Here is a 24,646-nt window from a genome sequence, read left to right as displayed (position 1 = left end):
ATTTTATGTAGATCATGTGTTGCCCATGGGCTGTTCCATATCTTGCTCTCTGAGACGTTTAGCACGTTTCTGGAATGGTGTGTGATACGCAAATCCGGGCATAAAGCAGTTTGTCATTACTTGGACGACTTTTTGTTTATTGGACAAGCCGGAAGTGAGCAATGCAACAAAGTGTTGGCTTCCTTTCAGGAGATGGCAGGTGAATTTGGAGTTCCGCTGGCTCCAGAAAAGACGGAGGGTCCAGCGACGAAGTTAGTCTTTTTAGGTTTAGAGATTGATACTGAAGCAATAGTGGCTCGTTTGCACTTGGCTAAGGTGCAGGATATCAGGGCCTTTTTGAAGGAAGTTCTGCGTGAAAGAAAGTTGCAGCTCAGACAAGTTCAACTGCTATTGGGATACCTCAATTTTGCCTGTAGAGTGGTGAGAGCGGGAAGAACCTTTTGCAGACGACTTGGTTTTGCGATGTCGGGAGCTTCCTTGCCGCATCACCACATCAGATTGACAAACAGGGTGAAAGAGGATTTGGTCATTTGGTTGAGATTCTTGGATGAATTCAATGGTGTGTCGATCAATTTTGTGGAGGACGACACGGTGTGGCAGGTTCAGATTTTCTTGGACGCTTCAGGGGCTCAAGGTTTTGGACTGTTTTGGGAAGGGCGCTGGTGCGCGGAGAGTTGGCCGGAGCGTTGGTTAGCACAGGGCCGTAGTATCGCCTTCCTGGAGTTCTTTCCGCTACTGGTGGCACTGCAGGTGTGGGGAGAGGAGTTCAGGGATCGTTGTGTACTATTTCACATCGACAACATGGCGGTGGTAAGTTTGGTCAATGGGCAGAGAGCGAGAGATGTGAGGGTTCTGCATTTGTTACGAGCATTTATGTTACAGATCCTTAAGCTGAACATTGTTTTCAGAGCCAGGCATATTCCTGGTGTGAACAACTCAATCGCCGATGCTCTGTCTCGTTGCAATTGGCAGAAGTTCAGAGTTTGGGCGCCAAAAGCGGACAGATGCAAGACAGAGATTCCTTTGACCATCTGGGACCTGGGGGAGTGAGGATTCCGGAGGTGGTGGAGCAGTCCATTGCTATGTCCACGCGGAAGAGTTACCAGCAAGCGTGGTCTGAATTTTTGACTTATGCTTTGGCTCATGATCAGGATGATGCAGCAGTTGGAGATGAACAGTTCATGTTACGTTTTGTATTACAATTGATGGACAAGGGTTTGTCGCATACAACGATTTCAGGCAAACTTGCGGGCATTTCATTTTATAGTCAGTTATTGTTAGGTAAGGTTGTACAGGTTGTGTTTTTGTTGCGTAGGATGCTGAAGGGTTTTGGGCGAAGCAAAGTTCATGTCAAGTCCTTGAGAGAGCCTATTACATTTGAGCTGTTACGGCGGATTTTAGAAATTCTGCCTAATTGTTGCTATAGTGAATGGGAATTAGTTAGATTCAGGTTATGCATGGTCTGGTTGTTTTTTGGTGCGTTTCGGATTTCGGAACTTTTGGGTTTAAGGAATCAGACTGGGGCAGACATCGGATGTACGAATCGTGATTGGGAAGGTTTTGGAAATCAGGCTGAGACAGTCAAAGACAGACCAAAAGGGGGTTGGAACATGGATAAGGTTGAGAGGGAGCGGGGTGGGGGGTTGTTGTCCATTGGCTGAGTGGGAGACATTTTTACTGTCAAAGGTTTTCCATTCAGGGGTGATTTTTTGTCATGATCAAGGGGGCCAGTTGACTTCTTTTCAGTTTTTATCAGTTCTGAGAAAAAGTATAGCCTTGGTGGGGGAAAATCCACAGTGCTTTGGAACCCATTCCTTTAGGATAGGTGCCGCTACGGAAGCTGCCAGACTGGGTTGGGGGAGGGAGGAGATACAGAGCATTGGAAGGTGGAAATCAAACTGATGCTACAGATATGTTCGGCTGTGAAATGCAATTGCCCCTTTTTTGTATACTAGCTAATGTTGTTTTTTTATCATAGGTCGAGTGTTGGATTTCCCCCGGAAAAAAAGAGGACATGGATTGTGGGCCACTCTTTGGTAAAATGGTCATCAGTTTTTGCCGAACAGCAAATCTGTGGAAGGGGTTTGGGTTTGTATGAAAAAGACCATGAGGTGTTGTGGAAAGGGGTGGGGGGTATGAAATGGTATGATCTATTTCCTTTGTTGTCCAAACTGGCTGCTGAATGGGGAATCCCAGATCTCCTAATCATACACCAGGGAGAAAACGATTTGGTTGAATTATCAGGCCTGACCCTGATAAAGCAAATGAAGCTGGGCCTAGCAGTACTCAAAAATAATTGGGTGGGAACAACGGTTGTATGGAAAGAATTTGTGTGTAGGCACCAATGGAGAGGGGCTCGATTACATTGGGCGGTGGAAAAAGCCAGTCGAAAATTGAACAGAGCGATGAAAATTTTCTGCACGGCAATGGGCATAACTGTTCTGGCGCATGAGCCTTTTTCAAGCAAGATGCTTCATTTGTTCAGAGGTGATGGGTTGCATTTGTCGCAGATGGGGCAAGCGTATTATCTTATGGAACTACGGGATGTGTTGGCAAAGTTGTGGTGTGTTGATCTATGGTGTTCTCATAAGGAAGTTTAATTTTTGTTTTATATTACAGAGATTTTGGGTGGGGCAGGAAAACACTTGGAGTTTTCCTGGGTGGCGTGTTTTTAGGGGATAGGATAGTCTAGAACGGACGTATCCCTTCTCTCTGGGGGGTGGGGAGGGTAGGTGGAAAAGGGAAAGGAAAAGTGGAAGGAAAAACATTGGATTGGTATTAAAACAGTTTTAGAAGTTTTGGCAAATAATTAAATCATTGGGGAATGGTGATGTAAAAACCAGTTGGGGAAAAGGTTTTGGAAAAATTATACAAAGGTGTTTGTTTAATAAACGTAAGGTTCGGAGTCTGTCTTTGGCTGTCCTAATAATAAAAGTGACCTTTTATGCTATATAGCAGAGTTGTGTGGAGTGTCCTTATTTGCGCGATGGGTCCCGGGGGGACTTGGCACGAGCCGGTGCCCCCCTGGGATATTTCGCGCAATGGGATTTTCCACGCAGCGCGATTGGCTGGTTGGGGGAATGGGGAGGGGCTGGTTCGTGCTCCGGGTTGGAGCGGGAGGGTGGCGTCACTCGACAGGAGTCAAGGAGCAGTGGCGTCGTGTTTCTCGACCCACCCACCCGCCCTTAATCTTTGGTAGGTCGGTGAGGGTTTTTTTTTTAATATATTGTCAGCTTTTGTTTTTTATTTATATATAAAAAAAGGAAATGTCACTCTAGGGCAGTCTTGACAGTTCTCCTTTTGTGTTATATTTTTGTTTAGGTGTGTTTTTAGAGGATAGGATAGTCTAGAGCGGACGTATCCTTTCTCTCTGGGGGGTGGGGAGGGTAGGTGGAAAAGGGAAAAGAAAAGTGGAAGGAAAAACATTGGATTGGTATTAAAACAGTTTTGGAGTTTTGATAAATAATGAAATCATTGGGGAATGGCGATGTAAAAACCAGTTGGGGAAAAGGTTTTGGAAAAATTATACAAAGGTGTTTGTTTAATAAAGGTAAGGTTCGGAGTCTGTCTTTGGCAGTCCTAATAATAAAAGTGACCTTTTATGCTATATAGCAGAGTTGTGTGGACTGTCCTTATTTGCGCGATTATGTATTAATACCAGCACTTTTGTAGTCTACTTTTTATTTCCATTCTTTTGATACTATTCAGACTCTAATTAAGCCGGTTAGCCCTCTAGAGTTCAACCTAATTCGCTTCGCAACTCAGTAATTCCTGGATCACATGACGGCGCCTCCCGTCATCACGGTACGGCAGTACCTATCTCTGTGCTTTATATTCGGCGTTTCCACTTTGATTTTTAGCTGGCATCACCCCTCGGAGGACTGCAGTTCTATACATCCATCGTAAGTATGAGCAGGGAGCTCTGTAGTTCATACTACATTTGCCACTAAGATGTGGTATCTTAACCTAGATTTGCTTGTGGCGTGCTGATTTATTTACACACTCCATTCTCTGTTGGTCTCTTTGGCAGATTATTGATAACGCGAACCTCCGACATAAGAGACTCTAACATCGTGTGAGTCACAGAGGCTTCAAATATCCCTGAATACCTTCTATCTGTTTAATCTGGGTATATCCTGATTTTGGAACTACACTGTTATACTAACGCATCCTGAGTACCCATCTATGCTTATAACTTAGCGTGTTTTGTTCTTCCGGTCCTTTCGTCACAGGTTCGTCTATGTAAGCGTCCTCATTACAAAATATAAATTATGATATCTCTGGACCTTCACATATCAATATAAACAGAGGTAATGATCGTTTTATTGGCTTCCTGGTCTCACTGCAATCATACTATTAGGTGACTCATCATTGGCCCATTGGTCTTTTCTTTACTATAGATCCATCTTTAACTCCTATTGGCCAGAATATCTTTGCGCGGTTTTTCGCCGTTTAACATGTTCGCACTGGCTTGATACACGTTTTAGGAACCATTATTATTTCAGGACTATCTCCATTTATAGGAATACCACTTTCAGTTAGTTTATCATCATGTCACTATTTCTTTTAGATCTGCAACATGCATTTCTACTTTCTCCCAGTCTGTCTATTACATGGTTCTTCCGCCCATCAAGGCAGTCTTGTAGCACATGATCAGGTATTTGTTGCGCTTACCCTCAGAGTGGAAATATGGCTATAGATCACTTCCAACATCAGATCTACCGAGTAATTATATGTCCTTTTCTCCTCTTGTCTCTGCACATCCCTGTAGCTATGCAGCAATCCTTAGCATGTTAGCTTGTCGTTTGGAATACAGACACCTTGCTCTATACTGGTAAGACTGTGTATCGCCTCTTTCTCCTGTTAGGTTTTTCACACTCTTGGTGATGTTATGTCTTTCATACGTGCACGAAGACTATACAATCCTCTTATTTTCCTTTTTCTATGTATGTATTTTGATACACCTTTTCATAATTGTTTTATCACTTTTTATACTCAATTTTTCATTTCCATCACAATTCCGTGATAAATGTATGCATTAATAGTGTTCTCACATGGCTCACCCTTTCCTGGTCCTTTGTGTACCCTTCTACATTTATTTTATTTTAGCCTCAATGTACTGCATGTTGGAGTTCGCAAATTTGAAATTTATATTGCTTTCATTTTAGAAAATCAAGCAGTTCTCCTGAAGAAGGCGAATCATCACTGAAACGCACATAGAGATTGATTACGACATTTAATCTATTGTTAGAACATCTTGATTACCACCATGCTCATGTAATGTGATATTTTGTATGAAATGTTTTTAAATAATTATGGTGGCCATATCACACGTTTAGCTGCTACCTTTTTTTACCTGTGTCTTTTTATTGTATAACTGTCAAAATTTCTAATAAATTCATATATTAATTTTTTATATAAGATTGTGGTTGTCAGTACATTGAGGCTTCTACCTATCAAGGGTTCTTGTTTAACCTGATTCTCGACAGGTTAGTGGTTGCCTAGGAATATTTCTTACTACATTTTCATACTTAGATGACAGGAAAGATTGGTGAATGATCAAGGGTCGCAGCCAATGTCAATGCCTAGCACATACTCATGAAGCAGTGTCTCCAATTCACAACCTAGCTTTCGAAATCAAAGCGAGAAAGCTGCACCTTCAACTATAACAGGTCCAGCTCTTTTGGTTTGCATTCTAATGCGTTAACAGGGAAAGAACGCCCCAAGTAACAGAGGGTGATAGCACTCCAACAGCTGCTGCCACTTTTTCAGACACACATCCCATCACTGTCCGAACTGCGCTATAAGGTTTGAGACTATTGGCTTCACGCATAGTGATTGTGCCACACACTCTGTTACACACGCACCCACTCCAGGAGTGCCTCTTCAGGCAATGAGCACATGTGGAAGAACACTGGGAGGATCATGTGTTGGTAATGATCAGGGTTCTGCACCTGGACCCCTCAGTAGCAGAGGCATCACATAACATACCTGGACCTGCAAGTCATCAGACAAGCCCTCAGAGGGTTTTTCAAATTCTTTCGGGACACTAACTTGCCAAGATAATTAGGATTGAAGGTACCTATAATAAAGCTATACTTGCCCATACATACCTACCTTTAGGATATAGAGGTATTCAATACTTTCGATGCAATACTGTTGTAAGGTGATCGACTGCTATATTGTGGCATGCAATCCTCTAAGTTTTCCAAGTTTCTGGACTCCCCTCAAGTGTATGAAAAATAAGAGTGTTACAAAAATTTGAAACTAATATCCTGTCCAGCCATGCTCAGGGCCTCCAGCGAGTGGAATATTTTGGAATCGGCGGTTTCAGATAACTTGCCAGAGGATGACTCCACTACAGATCTAGTGTGGTTGAAACTTATATCAATCAATCAATCCATCCATTTGTAAAGCGCGCTACATACCTGTGAGGGTCTCAAGGCGCTAGGGGGAGAGGGGGCCGCTACTGATCAAAGAGCCAGATTTTGAGGAGTTTTCTGAAAGCAAGCCGGTCCCGAGTATGTCGTAGGCTGGTGGGGAGGGCGTTCCAGGTTTTGGCGGCAAGGTAGGAGAAGGATCTGCCGCCAGCGGTGGTTTTCCGGATACGAGGAACTGTGGCGAGGGCGAGGTTGGCTGAGCGGAGTCTTCGGGTGGGGGTGTAGAAGCTGAGTCGGTTGTTGAGGTATGTAGGTCCGGTATTGTGAAGGGCTTTGTTTGCATGGATGAGGAGTTTGAAGGTGATCCTCTTGTTGACGGGGAGCCAGTGGAGGCCTCTCAGGTGGGGTGTGATGTGGCTGCGTCTGGGGACGTTGAGGATCAGTCGTGCTGAGGTGTTCTGGATTCGTTGTGGTCGTTTCAGGAGCTTGGTTGTTGTTCCTGAGTAGAGGGCGTTCCCGTAGTCGAGTCTGCTGGTGAGGAGGGCCTGGGTGACGGTCTTCCTCGTGTCGGGTGAGGTCCACTTGAAGATCCTGCAGAGCATGCGGAGGGCGTTGAAGCAGGATGCGGAGACGGCGTTGACTTGCCTGCTCATGGAGAGTGTGGAGTCGAGGATGACCCCCAGGTTGCGTGTGTGGTCTGCGGGTTCTGGGGCTGTGCCTAGCGATGATGGCCACCAAGAGTCGTCCAAGGCTGATGGGGTGGGTCTGAGAATGAGGACCTCCGTCTTGTCTGAGTTCAGCTTCAGTCTGCTGTCCTTCATCCAGTCGGCAACGGCCTTCATTCCTCTGTGGAGGTTGGCTTTGGCGATGAGGGGGTCTTCTGTGAGGGATATAATCAGCTGGGTGTCGTCGGCGTAGGAGATGATGTTGAGGTTATGTTGCTGTGCGACATGGGCGAGCGGTGCCATGTAGATATTGAACAGCGTCGGGCTGAGGGAGGAACCCTGTGGGACGCCGCAGATGATCTCGTGGATTTCGAGCGGAAGGGTGGGAGGCGGACGCTCTGGGTTCTGACGGAGAGGAAGGATGTGGAAAGGTGGGATGCCTTCTCTTGAATCCCGGCGTCATAGAGGCGTGCTGATAGGGTACGGTGGCAGACTGTGTCGAAGGCTGCCGATAGGTCCAGGAGGATGAGGGCGGCCGTTTCTCCTTTGTCCATCAGAATCCTGATGTCGTCAGTGGCGGCGATGAGGGCGGTCTCGGTGCTGTGGTTGCTGCGAAAACCGGATTGTGAGGGGTCCAGGATGTTGTTGTTCTTGAGGTAGCGGGTTAGCTGTTTGTGGACAATCTTCTCTGTTACTTTTGCCGGGTACGGAAGCAGGGAGATAGGCCGGAAGTTCTTGAGGTCCTTAGGCTCCGCTTTGGGCTTCTTCAGAAGGGCATTGATCTCGGCGTGCTTCCAGCTTTCTGGGAAAGTTGCTGTCTCGAAGGAACTGTTGATTGTTTTTCGGAGGTGGGGCGCGATGGTAGTGCGGGCTTTGTTGAAGACGTGGTGAGGGCAGGGGTCAAATGGGGATCCGGAGTGGATGGAGTTCATGGTTTTGATGGTGTCTTCGTTGCTGACGTTGGACCAGGCGGTCAGGCGGCAGGTGCGGGTGGTGGTCGCAGGGGTGGTGGACTCGGTGGTGGGTGCCGGGGTGTCGGAGTTGAAGCTATCGTGGATGTCGGTGATCTTGTGGTGGAAGAAGGTGGCCAGGGAGTCGCACAGGTCTTGTGATGGTGGGATGTCGTTGGTGTTGGAGCTGGGGTTGGAGAGTTCTTTCACGATGTTGAAGAGCTCTTTGGTGTTGTGTGCGTTGTTGTCTAAGCGGTCCTTGAAGGCGGTTCTCTTGGCGGATCTGATGAGTTGGTGGTGTCTGCAGGTGGCGTTCTTGTGGGCTGTGTGGCTGTCGGGTGTTTGGTCGTGGAGCCATTTCTTCTCCGGCTTCCGACAGATGTGCTTGGAGATACGGAGGTCTTCCGTGAACCAGGCGGCTTTCTTGTTGGTGTGGTTGATTGTGGAGGTCTTGAGAGGGGCAAGGGTGTTGGCGCAGTCGTTGATCCACTGTTTGAGGTTGGTCGCAGCGGTGTCTGGGTGGGTCGGGTCGGCGGATGGTCTCAGGGCGAGGGTGGTAGTCAGTTGGTCCTTGGTGACCTTGACCCAGCAGTGGTGTGGTAGCTGTTGGGTGCGGTGGTGTGTGGTGGGTTTCCTGAAGGTGAAGTGGACGCATGAGGATACAGCGGAGGTGGTTGGGTTCTCTGGTCGGTGGTTTGGTCAGCTGGATGCTGGTGAATCTGCAGTTCCGGCAGGCGAAGGGCCCTTGGGTGCGCTATGGGGTTGCCCGGTAGCAGGGGTGGTCTCGTTCGGCATTGAGTGTGTGGAGGGTGCTGGCGTCTTAGTGCAGTCTGGCGTTGCGGAGGCGCGGGGTCCAGGGGTTCTAGCGCTGGGCGCAGTCCAGGCGCGGACGGCGCAGACGGGCTTGGCTTTGGCACGCCAAAGGCGCGGCCTCTGCGCGGCCTCCATAAAAGGCGAAGTGGGAGGGAGGAGCAGCTGGGAGGCGGGAGCGGGGTGGCCAATGGGCGAGGGCCGGGAGAACAGAAGAAAAGGGGGCAGGCTGCGGGGGAGCAGCGGCAGGGAGCACAGAGGGCAGAGGCGCAAGGGGCGCCTGAAAATACAATGCAGAATCAACAAATTACAATATAAAATACACAGGAAAAAGCACAGGGGGAAAAACACAGTAACCGGATACCAGGGGCGAACCCTCGGCAGCGGCGAAGCAGAGGGCAAAGACGAGGAGCCGTGCGGCGTGGGGGTGACCTGGGGTCAGGTCACACTCACCTTCGCCGCGCGGCCTCCATAAGAGGCCAAGTGGGAGGGAGGAGCAGCTGGGAGGCGGGAGCGGGTGGCCAATGGGCGAGGGCCGGGAGAACCGAAGAAAAGGGGGCGGGACACAGGGGAGCGGCGGCAGGAAGCGGGGAGCGGGGGGGTACAGAGGGCAGGGGCGCAAGGAGCGCCTGAAAATACAATGCAGAAGCAAAAAATTACAATATAAAATACACAGCAAAAAGCACAGACGGAAAAAAACACAGTCACCGGATGCCAGGGGCGAACCCTCGGCAGAGACGAAGCAGAGGGCAGAGGGCAGAGACTCTGGCAAATACGAGGAGCCGTGCGGCGTGGGGGTGACCTGGGGTATATTCAAGATTGAGGAACTCTTATGATTTCAAGACCCTATTATGTAAGAGGTCATCTCAAAAATCCCAGGCAGGTCCCATTTCCAAAAGAGCTACCCTTGTTTCGCTTTCTTCAGTATGCAGCTACCACTGATACCGTTTACAGTAATAGCAGATTAACTTCACAAATACAACTATAAAAAAAGTTTTTCTGTCACAAGAACTAATGACAAGTAATTCTAATAAGATAACTTACCTTCCATACTTCTGCTTCTTCATGTGATTCCATGCCGCTCTGGACACCAAGAATGACCCTCTTAAATGCACTCTTTGAATGATATCTGAAAGGGGATGCATTCACCGATTAACTGAGAAGCTAATATTCTCTATACTAAGTAGCTTAAGTTGTGAAATAAAACACTAAATTAAAGTATTATCTCAAAATATTTTCAAAATTTAAATGTGTATTATATACAGTTTGCAGTTTGAGTTACTGTTTAAAGACAGAAGCTGTAGAACACAACGCAAAAATGGAAGAAAGCAATAAATGAGTCTTGCTAATGCTCTCTAAAGCATGCCGGGTGCTGCACACCCTCTAGCATGCCATGACCCGTAGAAGCAGCCCTGACACCCTCCTGCGTACCTGGTGTTGGGACTTATCTGACAGAATGTGTTGTTGGTTGGTGCGCATGCAACTTGCTGTCATAAGCAAGAGGGTTAGAGGTATTGCCTGGGAAAAGAGTAGAGTAAGTGAGTGGCGTGCAACCTCACAGTGTGTTGGAACTGCATGTGTTATCAATCTAGAATGCAAGGTGCTCTAGTCCTCCAGCAACATCCACAGGGAAGCCATAAGGGCCCCCTACACAAGAGGTTCAAGCCGCTCAGACTCCCTACTGCATACCAGATGCTGTGACAAGCCGATGGAAACACTCTAGTATTCCAGGACCACCACTGCATGTAGCACACAGCCCATAAGCGCTGTAATGGTTGGAGGTCTCTCAGAAAAGTAAAAACAATATTCTTTAATTTAGCTTTCTTTACACTTCAGCAAGTCAATAGTAGATGTGTTCAAATACTGTGTGTGACCGGTTGAAGTTCACATTTGGGATAGAAGTTTCATGGAGGTATTTCCTAGATTGCATCTACCAAAAAGTGTAGCATGCTTCACAGCTCCAATAAGGTTGGTTTATGTTCAAGGCACCATAATTGATACTTTGGTAAGTCAGCTGAAAATGTCCACACATGTTGATAGCTGCACAAATTTCAAATTGGAGATCTACGCTGGAAAGAGATGGTCATACTACATCCTGAATGTAGAAGGGGAAAGGCTTAAAAGCAAGAGTCCAGGTTTTAATGTATGACATTTACACCAGATACTATAATGTGACTCTGGTTAGGAAAATCTGGCAAACTTTGCCAAGCGAAGATAAATAAGTATGCAAATATCAGAATGGTTGGATTGTGTTAGCTACACTCCTTTCATGCGATTTAGACGTTGTCCAATTCGCACAACAATGTATTGGCATAAGAGTTAGCAACAATGATGTCAAAAGGTAAATCCTTTTTTCTTAGCAAACACCCCTTTCCCAAGTGTCTCACTTCAGTAGAAAATACGGAACCCCTTAACTAAAACACCCTGCAATATCATATCTGCTGGTACAGAATTTCTGACCTAAATATTGCCCAACTCATGATAAAAACTCTGGTGTTTTCAGAGTAAAGAATTGCGGAAAAAAAATGCTAAAAAAGTAACTCACCCCAATCAGCATCACTTATCCTTGGAAACGAGCGATCTCTCAAAATCCTGCAATGCCAAAGAGAACAGGAACTTATTTTAACCAAACGAAGAAAAATACTGTGAATGAGAAAACTCTTTCAATGGTCACAATACCAAGTCACGCCATATTGTATTATTATGTGCTATGGGCCCAAAGAAATGTGCAAGCAATTAATATGTGAAATATATAATACGCCACTTTACAAGAACCTCATTGACTTTTGCTACCTCTCTGAAAACCGCAAAAACAAAGTAAGCAACTACATGGTTTTAATGCGGAGTCATTTCAATCTCTGTCTCTGTAACTGAATCCGCACAGTGCTTCCAGCATAGCGATGCAGATTATACAAAGTGCCCCTCACCCTCACTGGCTATATGACAGCATTATTTTTTTTAAAACACATGTACTATTGGATAGGGACCCATCACTTCAATGAGGTAGTTCCTCCAAACAGCCACAGAACCTTCCCTGTTATGCAAGTCGCTTGCCCTGGATTAACCTAAATTAAACTACATCTCAATTTAGCTGTGAGTAAAGAGGTGTCCCTGCTCCACACTTTCATTTTTAGAAAATTGTTGGAATCTGTACTATCTCTTTAACCAGTGCCTGTCTTATGTATTAATTTAATTGTGCGGAACAAGGGATGAAAGATGGTGCCCAAACAGTTGGTGACTGACCATTGTATGTTTCCCCCCTCCTCTAAATTATTCAGTCTTGGGGGCGGAGCTTGTCTGGCTCCATGATGGCCGCAAGCTAGCAGAGCTCTGCAAGCCTGGCTACAATCCTTTAACTATCCTGCTTCCCAAAAGGGAAAAACTCACCATATGGTCGGTAAACAGACGTCCTTGACGTCCCCGCAGACCCAGGTGGAGTTTTTCTTCTTCCAGTTCATCCTGCTTGTCGGAAGCCGATGTCCGAGGCTGCAGCAGGCCGGACAGGGAATCCGGTGGGGACAGAGCGCTACACGCTGGCTTGCGGTTTTGAGGGTGTCAGTGAGGCCTGAACTGGGATGAGCAGGCCATACCTGGTTACCTGTCGGTGTCGGGGGAAGTGTTGCCCCCTTCACGAAGCAGGCGGCAGGCCGCGACCCAAGAGAAAGGACTGCGCATCATGGACAGGGTGCGGCCGGTCATGGGGCGGCGGGGCCTCCCTGGGGCATACTCAAAGACCGGCGCCATCGCAGCCCATGCCTACTAGTAGCCTGAAAATTGAGGCGGGATGGGGCGGCTGCTGTTGCCCAGAAGCTGTCTGCTGCGGCCGGCACATGGAGGTGAGGAGGGGGCTGCCGGGGCCTGTGCCTCGCGCTGTCTACAATACTACATATAAGGGCCGCCAGACGGGAGTGCCACATCGCCCATTGCACAGAGCGATTCAATATTCAGCAACCACAAGACATTGCTCCGGCACACACAGCAACCATACCAAAACTGCCAGAGGCCTTCCCAGGCCAGTTAATATACCGAAAGAGGGGGAGCCACAGCTGCAGTGGGCGTGGAGGTGAGGACCAGAGCTGTGCAGGGACCCTGGGGCCGGCCTCGGTGTTCCCTGTCTGCGGCTGGTGAGCCGTGACAAAGGCATACCGATCATGTAAAAAGTGGGAGGTCATTGCGAGGCCCTTGCCAGGAGCATGAGCCAAACAGAGGTGTCTACCGTTGGCGCTTCCCTTCCCCATTGAGATTGACCCCCAGGACTGACTGTCATCATCTGCTGCCAGGGTGTTGTGACGGGGAGTTGCAAGTGCGCTGCAAATCGGAGGGAGCATCTGGGCTGGCTAAGTCCTCTTGTGAGCAATTGGGCTCAACAAGCCCTTGCTTGGTTCACACCTGCAAAACATGAGTACGGCTGCCTTGGGGGAACAGCTGCAGTTAAACGTATCTCCTTGCACGCAACATTGTCAGTTAAGATCATTGCCCTGAAAGCGACCAACACGACGCAGTGGGGGAGCTACCCAGCCAGTTTGCACCAGTCCTATACAAACTCTGCTGTCTAGTGAACATTATTGCACCTGTGAGGCATCCACCTCGCTCAATTTTCCTATTCCCTACTGACTGAAATCAGCAGCGCAGTCTAACAACAAAGGGCATAACTGATAAATCACAGCCTAAGGTGCAATTTGAACCAAGGAAGACACCCAGGCACCGGGATGCTAAAAAAAACTGTCAGAATCGGGATCGGAGGAAGGCAACTCACCTGGGGATATAGATCTGAAGCAGATCCTGGCCCCCATGTAGAATAGTCTGAACAAAATAGACGGGAAAATGTACGCACTCTCATACCGTATGGGCAGAATGTCTGAAAGGGTTGATAAACACACATAGCGATTAGACGCAGTCGAACAAAGAGTGTGAGATGCATATTATTCACTAAGGGAGAGCTCACAGGTACAAATCAAAATGGAGAGGCTGGTGCGAAATGTTCAAGCCAAGGTGGAGGACTTGGAGGCGTGCTCACAGCGCAATAATATCCGCATTGTCAGAATATCAGGTCCACAAATATTTCAGATATGGAACATTACTTAGAGCAGCTGCTGGCCGAGCTACTGGGCAGGGAGAATTTCTTCACATGTTTGTGGTGATCACTGGCTCCGAGGTCCACCTCACCCTATTATCGCGAAGTACCCTAATTACAGAGACTGACATGGCCCCCCATAGAGCCAGAGAACTGCAGGATCTACGACACAAAGGGATGACTATCTCCATTTACCCTGACTTTACACAGCAAGTGCAGGAATGCATAGTTGGTGTTAAGGCACCACAATGAGCTCTAGCGAAGATGCGGGGTCAATACTGGCTCAGAACAGGGCAATTATATGAGTGGTCTGAACTAAACACCCGCTAAATATGTTTTTGCGGGTGGAGTTTTGGCGTGGTGGGGGTTGGGGTGGCCCCCTCCTCCCACTCGCTCACTATTGATATTTGTCCCTAACCTGGCCAGGAATGGCAGACCATGACACAGACCGCAGGTGGGTAAACTGTTATACTAATGATCAGGGGGAAGCTATCTACCATATATACCAAAAGATGTGGCTGGGCTGCAGGATTGGCTGATGTTGAAAATATCCGCCCTTGAATGTGATCCACAGTGAGTCAGTAATGTTTTTGAAGGTAAATGTGTTTCCTGTAAGTAGGACGTGGGCAGGGGGCTGGGTAGACAGTCGATTATGCAAAGTTTGGGTCTGCATTGCGTGGGAGAAGGATTTACAGTTGAATGGGGCCTAAAGTTGTTTGTGTTTTGACATGGCAGACGGTCACGTGGCCACATATCCCGAAGAGCACATGGTAAGAGATATTTGAGACATCGCAAATATGGAACCAAAACAGAAGACGAGTAATGGAGTACAGTTCTTGACCTGGAATGGGAGAGGATTAAATGAGCCTAGGAAAACTCAGAAAGTTATAGCATACTTAAATCGGCATAAGATTGATATAGCTCTGCTACAGGGGACGCAACTCACTGCTAACAGAAAAATGCTATCAAATAGACACTTTCAAGGTAGGGTTTATTCTGCAGGCTTTACATCACACGCTAGGGGGTTTTAACTATGGCTTAACCAGAGATCTAGTTTCATGCTGCACTGTATAAAACTTGATTCCATGACCAAGATGATGACCCAAAGTTTTACCAGGTGCTGGGTTCATTAATGATGCACGAAGAAGGTTCCCCGATAATATGGGAGGCTGGGGTGATTTTAACTGTATACTAAACGTAGAAAAATATAGATCCAAAGGCCCCCCTCAGCGCCCAGTGTGTGGCTGCCGGTGTGATACCGGAAGTAATTGATCAACTGTGCCTTGTGGACATCTGGAGACAGCGATCCCCAGATATTGCAGGATTCACACATTACTCTGTACATTACAATACATATACTCAAATAGATTATTGGCTGATCTCCAGGAGTCTGTGCCCACTACTTACTGCCTGTGACCCACTGCCTAGAAACCTATTGCGACCATTCCCCTGTTATGCTGGATATAGAATTTTGTGCAGGGAAGGCTGGTCCTTTCCTGTGGAGATACCACACATATTCTCTGATGGACCAGGTGTTTAAGTCAGAATTGATACAGCTGATGGAAGCGTTTTTCGAAACAAATATAGGCTCAGTGGGCAGCTTTGCCACAGTGTGGGAAACATTTAAAGTTTATGTCAGGGGCATGACTATATTTAAATATGCAGCAGTGATCCAGGCATTGAGAGGCAGGTTGTCAAAGCTTAGGCAAAAGTTAGCTCGCCTAGAGCACGCCCATCAATGGTCTGGGGATATTACACTCCTAGATGACATTAAAAAGGCCCTTCAGGAATACCATGAGACTGAGAATGGTGAGGTGAAACCCATAGGTAAATATGAGACAGCTAAAACCTACGGGGAGGGGGAACACCCTGGGGCGACGTTAGCAAAACTCGTACAACCATAAAGAGTCAGTGATAGTCTTGGAAGTCGCTGACGAGACAAGACACAAACTTACCACAACAAGGGAGGTGGCTGACAGATTCCATAGATATTATACTGAGCTGTATTCAACTTAGACCGCTGCTGATAATCAGGCAATCCAACATTATTTAGAGAACACACAAATGACATGGCTCATCAACAAGCACAGAGAAAATCTTATGGCACCCCTTCATTCTATTGAAATTCAAAGCGCCCTTAAAACTATGCGTACAGGTAGCACCCCAGGAATGGACGGCCTCACAGTCAAGTTTAATAAGGCCTTTCAGGAATTACTCATCCCTCATCTGATGAATCTGTATGAGGAGATGGTGCAAACAGGAGAGATGCCCCCTAACATGAGGAACGCATGGATTATCAGGCTCTAAGATTTTTGCCAAAACTCTGGTGAACCGCTTAGCCCCCCCTAATTCCAAAGGTAGTTAAACAGGAACAACCTGGTTTCGTCCCCAGATGCAACATTACCTACAATCTACGCACTATATTTGGAACCGTTCAAAGGATAGACCCAGCAGTTAAAACTGTTGCAGTGTTCCTTGATGCCGAAAAGGTGTTTGACTCAGTAGAATGGGTATTCATGCAGGGAGTCCTGAAAGAGTGGGGGTGGGGGAGGTGTTTCTTCGGCTGGTCTCGGTGCTCTACACGACACTGCAGGCAAGAGTGAGGGTGGGCAATGTAGGCACTAGCCCCATAGTTATTTTAGGGGGTACGAAGCAGGGGTGCCCACTATCCCCAATGCTGCATGCCCTGGTAGCGGAACCTCTCCTCAGTGCGTTAAGGGAGTACCATGGACACAGGGAAGTGCGATTCCCTGGATACCGATTAATAGTGTTGGCATATGCGGACGACACCTTGATATATGTCCGCAAGCCAGAGAGAAACTTTAGTCCTGTTCTTTCAGAAGGTACGCAGTTTGGGCAGGTGTTGGGACTCCGAATTAACAGGGCAAAATCCATAACTTTCCCTCTCACCCATAGTACATCCCAGCTACCGCTCGACTTTCGCATGCAGTGGTCCACAGATTCATTACGCTATCTGGGAGTTCAAATTCACACAGACCCTGGTATAGTGCTTCAAGAGAATTTTGGGAGGGCTGTCTCCAGACTCAAGGAAGACATATATCAATTGAGCAAACTTCCTCCATCACTATTGGGGTGCATATCCATTATGAAGATGGTTGTTTTGCCTAGATTCCTTTTCCTATTCCTAAATATACCCATGAGACTCCCTGCCGATATATTAACCACAATGAGATCCTTAATGATCAGGCTAGCATGGGCTGGCAAACAACCGAGGGTGAAGTGGGAGACGTTGATGTTAATTTACTCAATGGGGAGTCTAAACACCCCAGACTTAGAATTATACTATACTATAGAGTAGCTCAAGCCTCACATGCATATATTTGGATCCATTGGGACATGTTATTGGCTTATGGCCGACTTGGAATGCTTGTCTCGACTGGAAAAGAACTGGGAGAAATTAAAGATGTGCGGGATGTCAGGGATGGTGTTCTATCTGCTCGGCGCCTGCCAACCCCGAGTTATTCAGTTAAGGGCGACAGGCACTCCGTAAGACGGGTTTCATGCATGGAGGAACATAGGGGGGTTCATAATCTTAGAACTTTGTCTTTTAATGTCAACGGTTTGGGCAATCATATTAAGCGCACTGCCGTTCTGCAATATCTCCATAGACATTGCCCAGGACTGGCGCTAATCCAAGAAACGCACCTTAAAAGGTAACCGGTACAAAGCACCGGATCGATACAGCTATAAGCTTGCTGTAGACTCAGGTTATACAACTGGCTCGAGAGGGCTGGGGATAATGGTCAAGGCCAGCCTCCATTGGTTGTGAGGAAGATTTGGCATGACCCCTTAGGAAGGTATGTGGCACTTACTGGAACATGGGAGGGTCTGGCGCTGAATATAGTTTCAGGTGCATACCATCAGTCTTACATTCGGAGGCGCTGTCAGCAATAGGGGCCCTGCTAGTGGACCTCCCGTCAGGAATCCTAATATTAGGGGAGGGACAAGAACTCCACAATGGATTCGGAGAAAGCTACGGTAACCAAGGCAGCAAGAGGGAAGGGGGAGGAGCTGCTTCTTACCTTTGTAGAGGCCATAGGCCTAGTGGATGTTTGGCGCCTTCATAATCAGAGAGCGACAATATACCTTCTATTTAGCCATGCATGGCAGTTACTCACGTCTGGATCTATTCTGACCCTTCAAGGTTGAGGGGCGGTTCTGGATTGCCCACATCATGTCGTGATGCGTTTCAGATCATTCGCCAGTGGAGGTGACCCTCCAGGGCCCTACGAGATCAAATGTCTTGCCACCCCGAAAAAATACCTGGGTTTTCATGAATAAAGACCTGGCTGACCAAACTAGAGAGAGGGGGTAATTGTATTTTCAGGAAAATGAGGGGACGGTCGACTCGGCATGCACCCTATGGGAGGCTTTCCAGCCGGCAACACATGGGCATATCATAGCCCGCCTAGAGGCATGTAGAAAGGAAAAAATTATCCAATGGAATACGCTGGAGGTGGATGTCGTTGCTATAGAGGCTAGGGTTCTGGCTGGGGAGGAGGCGGACCCACCACTGGCACACTAACTTGAACTTAAAAAGCAGGAGATGAAGATTTTTGCAGACAACTCCGCACAGGCCGCTGCCCTGGCAACGCAGGGACGAGTGTTTGACCCAAGAGAAAAGGCCAACAAAATGATCGCCTGGTTGGAAAAGAGGGACAAGGAACGTAATTGGGTGGCCAAAATATGTGCTCCACAGGGGCCATGCATACTACAAGGGAGGGGATAGCGTAGGCATTCGCGAAATACTTTGAGGAGGTGTATGCCTCCAACTCCGCCAGGACGGCAGCGGAATTTCGGGAACTGCTGGTTGACATCCGGCTACCCACACTGCCCGATGAGGACAGGGAGGACATGGAAAAAGATATAAAGGTTGAGGAGATCGAAGAGGCGATCCAGGATTTAAAGGCAGGTAAGGCCCCTGCGCTAAATGGCCTACCAGCGGAGCTCTTCAGGACCATGCCGAGCGATGTGGCACCACACATCCTGACTATGTTTGAAGAGGCTAGAGACAGGGGTCACCTGCCGGTGGATCAACGGACAGCCAACATTGTCGTGATACCCAGCACAGGGTGTACGTTGTCCCCAGTATGGTTTGCATTGGCACTGGAGCCGCTCGCGGCATTGGTGTGGGGGGACCTAGTGGCCTCTGTGATCATTGGTGGTGGGCAATGGGAGGAGAAAATTTCTTTGTATGTGGATGATGTTCTTCTACACGCGACTATGCCTTGTTTCAAAATTGGCCAACTCCTACAAATCTTTCAATTAATTGGGGGTACTCTGGCAACCAAATTAACTGGGATAAGTCCCTCCTATTTATGCTCTCGGATGGCCCACCACCGCTCTCCCCACGGGGATTCAACTTCAAGTGAAAGATAGTTTCAAATACTTGGGCATTACCGTCGCCAACACTGCGACAGAATTCATAGCAAGTAACTTGCTGCCCCAACTGGAACGTCTGAAAAGAGACGTGGCACACTGGAGGACGCTACCGCTCTCTCTGATGAGGAGAGTGGTTCTGTTTAAAATGATGTCACTGCCATGTAGGACATATGTCCTCCAGAACACTCCGTACAAGATACAGGACGGATTCTTCCGAGAGATGGACAGTGAATTGCGAAAACTATTGTGGGAAGGAGGTGGTGCGAGAATAGCATTGGTCAAATTCCAGAGGGAGTATATGAGGGTGGCCTGGCTGTACCAGACCTTAGAAAGTACTGCTGGGCATCACAGCTGATGGTCATTAATGACTGGATCTTTGGAGACCGGAATGATCCGGCATAACGAGTCGACCACCTCTTGATGAGCACTAGAGGTTATCCAGCTGCACTGTATCGCAAACAGGCCAGAAAGTCTATGCCCCGAAATACACAGATGGTGTTGGAGGCATGGACTGGTGCTAATAAATTCCTTGGGTGGGACAGTAAATTGACAGAGCACACCCCACTATGGGATAGTGATAGGTTAGTGGAGGTCGGCATACTGCAGGGCTTCAGTAAATGGAGACTGCTGGATATTGCCGACCTTGGAGATATATGGAGGGGCAGGAGATCATCTTGTTCGACTACTTGCAGCGAGAGTTTCAACTAACAGATGCGGAAAAGTATAGATATATGCAGCTGGGGCACGCACTCCGCCAGCACATGAGGGAAGGGGATCGTATATAGGAATATAGTCCATTGGAAGATCGGCTCCTACTTGATCCAATACCAGAAAAGGCACTGTCCCTCACATACAAGAAGATTGTTAATAACTCACCGGACCCCTTAAGGGCAATACGGGAGGCATGGGAAACTGACATAGGGCTATTAGAGGACGACGATTGGGTAGAGGTCATACAATGTCCGAGAGAAGTGGCGGTTAGAGCGAAATTCAGGCTAGTACAACTAAAAACCCTCCACAGGTCTTATTCCACGAGCACGCTCATGCATTATCTTGGACGCATACATACAGATAATACCATAAGGGGTTGTGACCAAAAAGGTACATTTTTCCACATTCTTTGGGAATGCCCAGTTATACATCATTCAGTTATACATCATTACTGGGGTAAGGTAATCTGGGTGATGTCAGAAGTCTTAGGACAAGAAATCACCATTGATGCCAGATGGCATATAATATGTGTAATGCGAGAACAGACATGGCCGAAATACCAGAAACTCTGGCTCATGGTGGCAGCAATGGTGGCCAAAAGGAACATTGTTTCGGCGTGGGGGCTGCTCTGCCACCAGAAGTGGATAAATGGAAGATCGACCTAGATTGGTGCTGTGCTGCAGAAAAAGTGGGGTATGAGGGCAGGGGATGCCCCAAGAAATGGGAGAAAGTCTGGCACCACTGGGAGGTATATAGGGGCCTGTAAATTGTAGGGGGGAAGGGAGGGAGGGTGGGGGGCCTGACGTTTGATTGGGTAAGTATTGTCGTATGAGGGAGGCTAGAGGGATAAGATCCGGAATGCCTAATGTACCAAGGATGTGAGGAATTGTAAATGAATGCTTTGTTGTCTTTACCATTCATTCTTTGTGGGTATGGTACTGTATACTGCATATATGTATTCAATAAAAAGATTTGTTAAAAAAAAGGCGATAATGAACCTTAGAGGGTGAAGTGTGTAGCAATGAAGATGATGGGTGGAGGCAAAGATTGATCTCGCATGTAAGGGAGCTATATGGAAGGATGAGTGAATGAATGATCCGGAAAATGATGCAAACTTAAAATTATTCATGCGCAAGTTAACCCATCAGAAGAGATTGACACAGGAGGAAAGGGAAAGACTATGCGAGTACTTAACAGTATGGGATGAGTTGCTGTGGTGAATGCGACAGACTGGTTGCACCTCTTACCCAGTGCCACAAATTATTGGAACGTTTGCATCAAGGACACAGGGATATGTCAGCAATGAAAAGATAAGCCTAAAAAATATTTCTGGTGGGCAGGCACGGACAAGCAGATAGAGAGGTATTGCGGAATTGTGAGCCGTGTGTATGCAGTCGCAAAATTTACCAAGTGTCAGAAATGCCCATTACTGCGGTGAAGTTTCCTGAGAGGCCCTGTGAAAGGATTGCGATAGACATTTGTGGGCCTTTTGAGTGTTTGGGACCTGATAGCATGTTTGCTCTGGTCCTAGTGGACTTTACTCAAAATGGCCAAAGTTAGCATTTGTCAAGGACATCAAATCCCATAATGTCACAGAATTTTCTGAGGAAATATTCCAGAGAGAATGATGTCCGGAAGTAGTGGTGTCAGACAATGGGCCATAGTTTGCTAGTGCTGAATTTGAATCTTTTCTCAAGCATGAAGGAAAAAACATCACAGAACCACTGTATATATCCTTCTGAAAATGGTTTAGTCAAGAGGTTTATCTGAGTTTTGGGAGAATACATACACTTAGCTTAGGGCAGGTGTTTAACTTGGAAAAAGAAGTAAGAAACAGGTTATGGAGTAACAGAAAAATGCTCAGTTTGTCACAAAAAGATCCATTTTATTTGTTGAAAGGAAGAGTGGTGTGAGCAGTGGTTGCGCCACAGTGGATAAATAGAACAAACATGGTTAACCTGAACAAGCTTGCTTTGGAGTTGATGGGGAACAATATCAAGAGAAATATACTCAAAACATAACACAGATTTAAAAGGTAAAAAGTTCAAAAAAGGGAGAAAAGATTATAGTGCAAATTGGAACTGGGGTTAAGAAGGGTGCCTCAAAATGGTGTAATCCAAAAAGAGTGTTGGATGTGCATGTCAATGTTGGGTGACACACGAAAAGTCACTAAATGAACTGAGGTTGAGGCTGAAATGTGGAACAATGGCAAATAATATGTACAAGGTGAAAATAAGGGCGAGATTGAAGAAAAGGAGAGACGCAGTGTTCGCACTAAGGTTACGCCTAAGAAATGTGAGGATTAGGTCTGTAAGTAACATCAGTATTTGTAATGTGTTGCAGTTTGCATGCCATGCTATGTTTTTTAGTATTTATCTTACTTGTCAGTAGCAGATCTTGTGATGTACAGAATTTCATGGCATACAAAGTATTTCTACAGATCTGTTCAATGATCTTTTATAGTGAATTGTTTTTGTTTTAGGAAGGGAAATGTTGCATTTAGTAATGCTTGTGTGACTGATAGAATTCCAGCGACTGCATTCTAGGTATGTCACAAGATTCTTAGTTGTCTTGGAAACTGGAGATTCCAAGGCTATCCGTTTATGCCGGCCTGCCTGGGGTCAGTTGTGTGTAGCATGTCTTTTTTTTTTTACACAAATTTTACTGGATTTTTATAACAGAACATGACCACCCAGGCCAAGAAATATACAAAGGTTAAGAAATTAAATACATCTATAACCAGAAACTGAATAAATGCACTGTTGAACCCCACCAAACACAAAGCAGCAAAATAAATGCCCCTCAAGACCGGCATTAGACATATATAGCATTAAATCAATACCCTATACACCAGGTCCATATCCCCAGATCTCTGCCTCTAGTGTTGGGTGTGCTGTGATAGTGGGTGCCAAAAACAAAACCCTGTAATCAGCTAATTTCTCCTACACCTTTGGGTGCTTTTGAGGGCAGCCCTGGCCCGGATATACTGTAACCTCCAGCCCCATGCAATGGTCCATCACTTCCTTTCAAGCAGCAAGGGATAATGGGGATTACGCCTTCCACTCTCTGACTATATACATTTTTGCCAGGGTAAATTCCAGGAACAGGAGTAGTCGCTTATATCTGTCCCCCCCCATGCCCTCTGTACTGAGAGGAAGAATCAGTTTAGGATAAAGGGGGATGGTCCAAGAGAGAAAATCCCCCACAGGAGTCACACCTCACCAGAACCTGTTCAGCTGTGTGCAACTGCACACAGGACGAAGGAAAGCACTCTCTCAAATCCCTCATCAGAGGCATGTTATGGAGTCAATCACTCCCAAGCGATGCCTTGTGCAGTAAGCTCTGTGGAGGTACTTAAATTGTATTAATCTGAGGTGGGCCGAAATGGCCACCTCGCATGGCACCCCAAATGCTTCTATCTAATCGTCATTATCTAATCCACAAAGGTCTGCTTCCCATGTCACCCGGAAGGTACGCAGTGTGGTGGAGTTATTCGTGACTAGCGTCTGGTAGACTTTTGTCAATTTGTGAGCACCCAAGTCCCCCAGGGGAAGCTTACCCTCCAGTGAGTTATATTCTGTGATGTCCCGCTTAAAAGGAGTGACAGAGCTGTAATTTACAATGGAACAGACTACGATGTACTTGAAAATCAGTCTACAGCTAGTGGAACGATTTCAAGTCAGTGCCCCCATCACATCTTCTAGAGTGGAGAACCCGATTGTGTCCCATTTCCGAAAGCCTTCCTACTGCGCCACCTGTTTTAGCACACTACACTGCCACAATGGCATCCACTCTGTCAACTTCCTCCCCCAGCCCATTTGCTGCAAAGAGCCCCTCCATAAACTGAAAGCCAACAGTGTAGCCGGCGTAAGAGAATGCAACCCCCATTCGCTATGCTAGCACTCCAATAGGGGGAAGGCATCCATTGCCCCCCTCTTTGACGCAAAGGCCTGGTCGCTGTGTTGGACATACCACAAGCCATTCCGAATCAGGAGGTGAGATGTGGAATAATAGGAATATATATTGTCCGCAACAATACCACCAAAATATGTTCATTGAAAGCAGGTTCTGAGGGCAACACAGACAACCTCTCCTGCCCCCACAGCGAGCATCCCAGAGTAGCATCTACTTATCGAAACAAAAACAGAGAAATAACGAAAAGGTAATTTTGCAACTGATATGTCAGCTTAGGTAGGTGTAATGACTGAAATCCTGGTAATGATTGGCTTGGTTATGACCATTGCCCACCACCATCTCAGCATATGTTGTAGTTTTGACTCTTATTCCACCTATTTGCAGGGCTTGCCTATGGACTTTGACAACTTTATGCTGCCTTACACACTGTTTTTGCTCTTTTTCGGGCCTAAAAGCCTGTGCTCGAGCGATGCCATGTTCTTTTCTGACACCATCTTGCTGAACCTCTTTAGGTGAAAGGCAATGTTTTAGTTTCAATGTGTTATTCCCTAGCAGTGAACCAGTACGGACCGGTTCTTATCGGTGGAATGTGCTCTCTCCGCGCCGGAGCCATAACAAACGCTTGGCCAGCTGCTGTTGTGGACCTGGTACGAGGAGGTACAGGAATCCTATGAGAGCGGTAGGCGGGTTCTTCTAGAAGCTTCGAAAAAGGGCTACGTTCTAGATTAGTGAAAGAGT

General features: G+C 47.0%; 1 protein-coding gene across 1 annotated transcript in view; it reads right to left on the bottom strand.

The window, feature by feature from the left end:
* The window catches only part of HSD17B4 (hydroxysteroid 17-beta dehydrogenase 4), an 883,985-nt gene that overhangs the window by 636,125 nt on the left and 223,214 nt on the right, over positions 1–24,646 (bottom strand). The window contains exons 6-7 of the mRNA XM_086961070.1: positions 11,351–11,397; positions 9,850–9,934 (exon numbers count right to left, since the gene is read on the bottom strand). Coding sequence (XP_086817196.1) covers positions 9,850–9,934; positions 11,351–11,397 — 132 coding nt within the window. The remainder of the gene's footprint in view (positions 1–9,849; positions 9,935–11,350; positions 11,398–24,646) is intronic.

Source organism: Lissotriton vulgaris, chromosome 3_1, assembly GCF_964263255.1.
Source record: "Lissotriton vulgaris chromosome 3_1, aLisVul1.2, whole genome shotgun sequence".
NCBI classification, from domain to species: Eukaryota; Metazoa; Chordata; class Amphibia; order Caudata; family Salamandridae; genus Lissotriton; species Lissotriton vulgaris.
The sequence above is the reverse complement of the archived record's forward strand: the minus strand, read 5'-3'. Positions and strand labels throughout refer to the sequence as shown.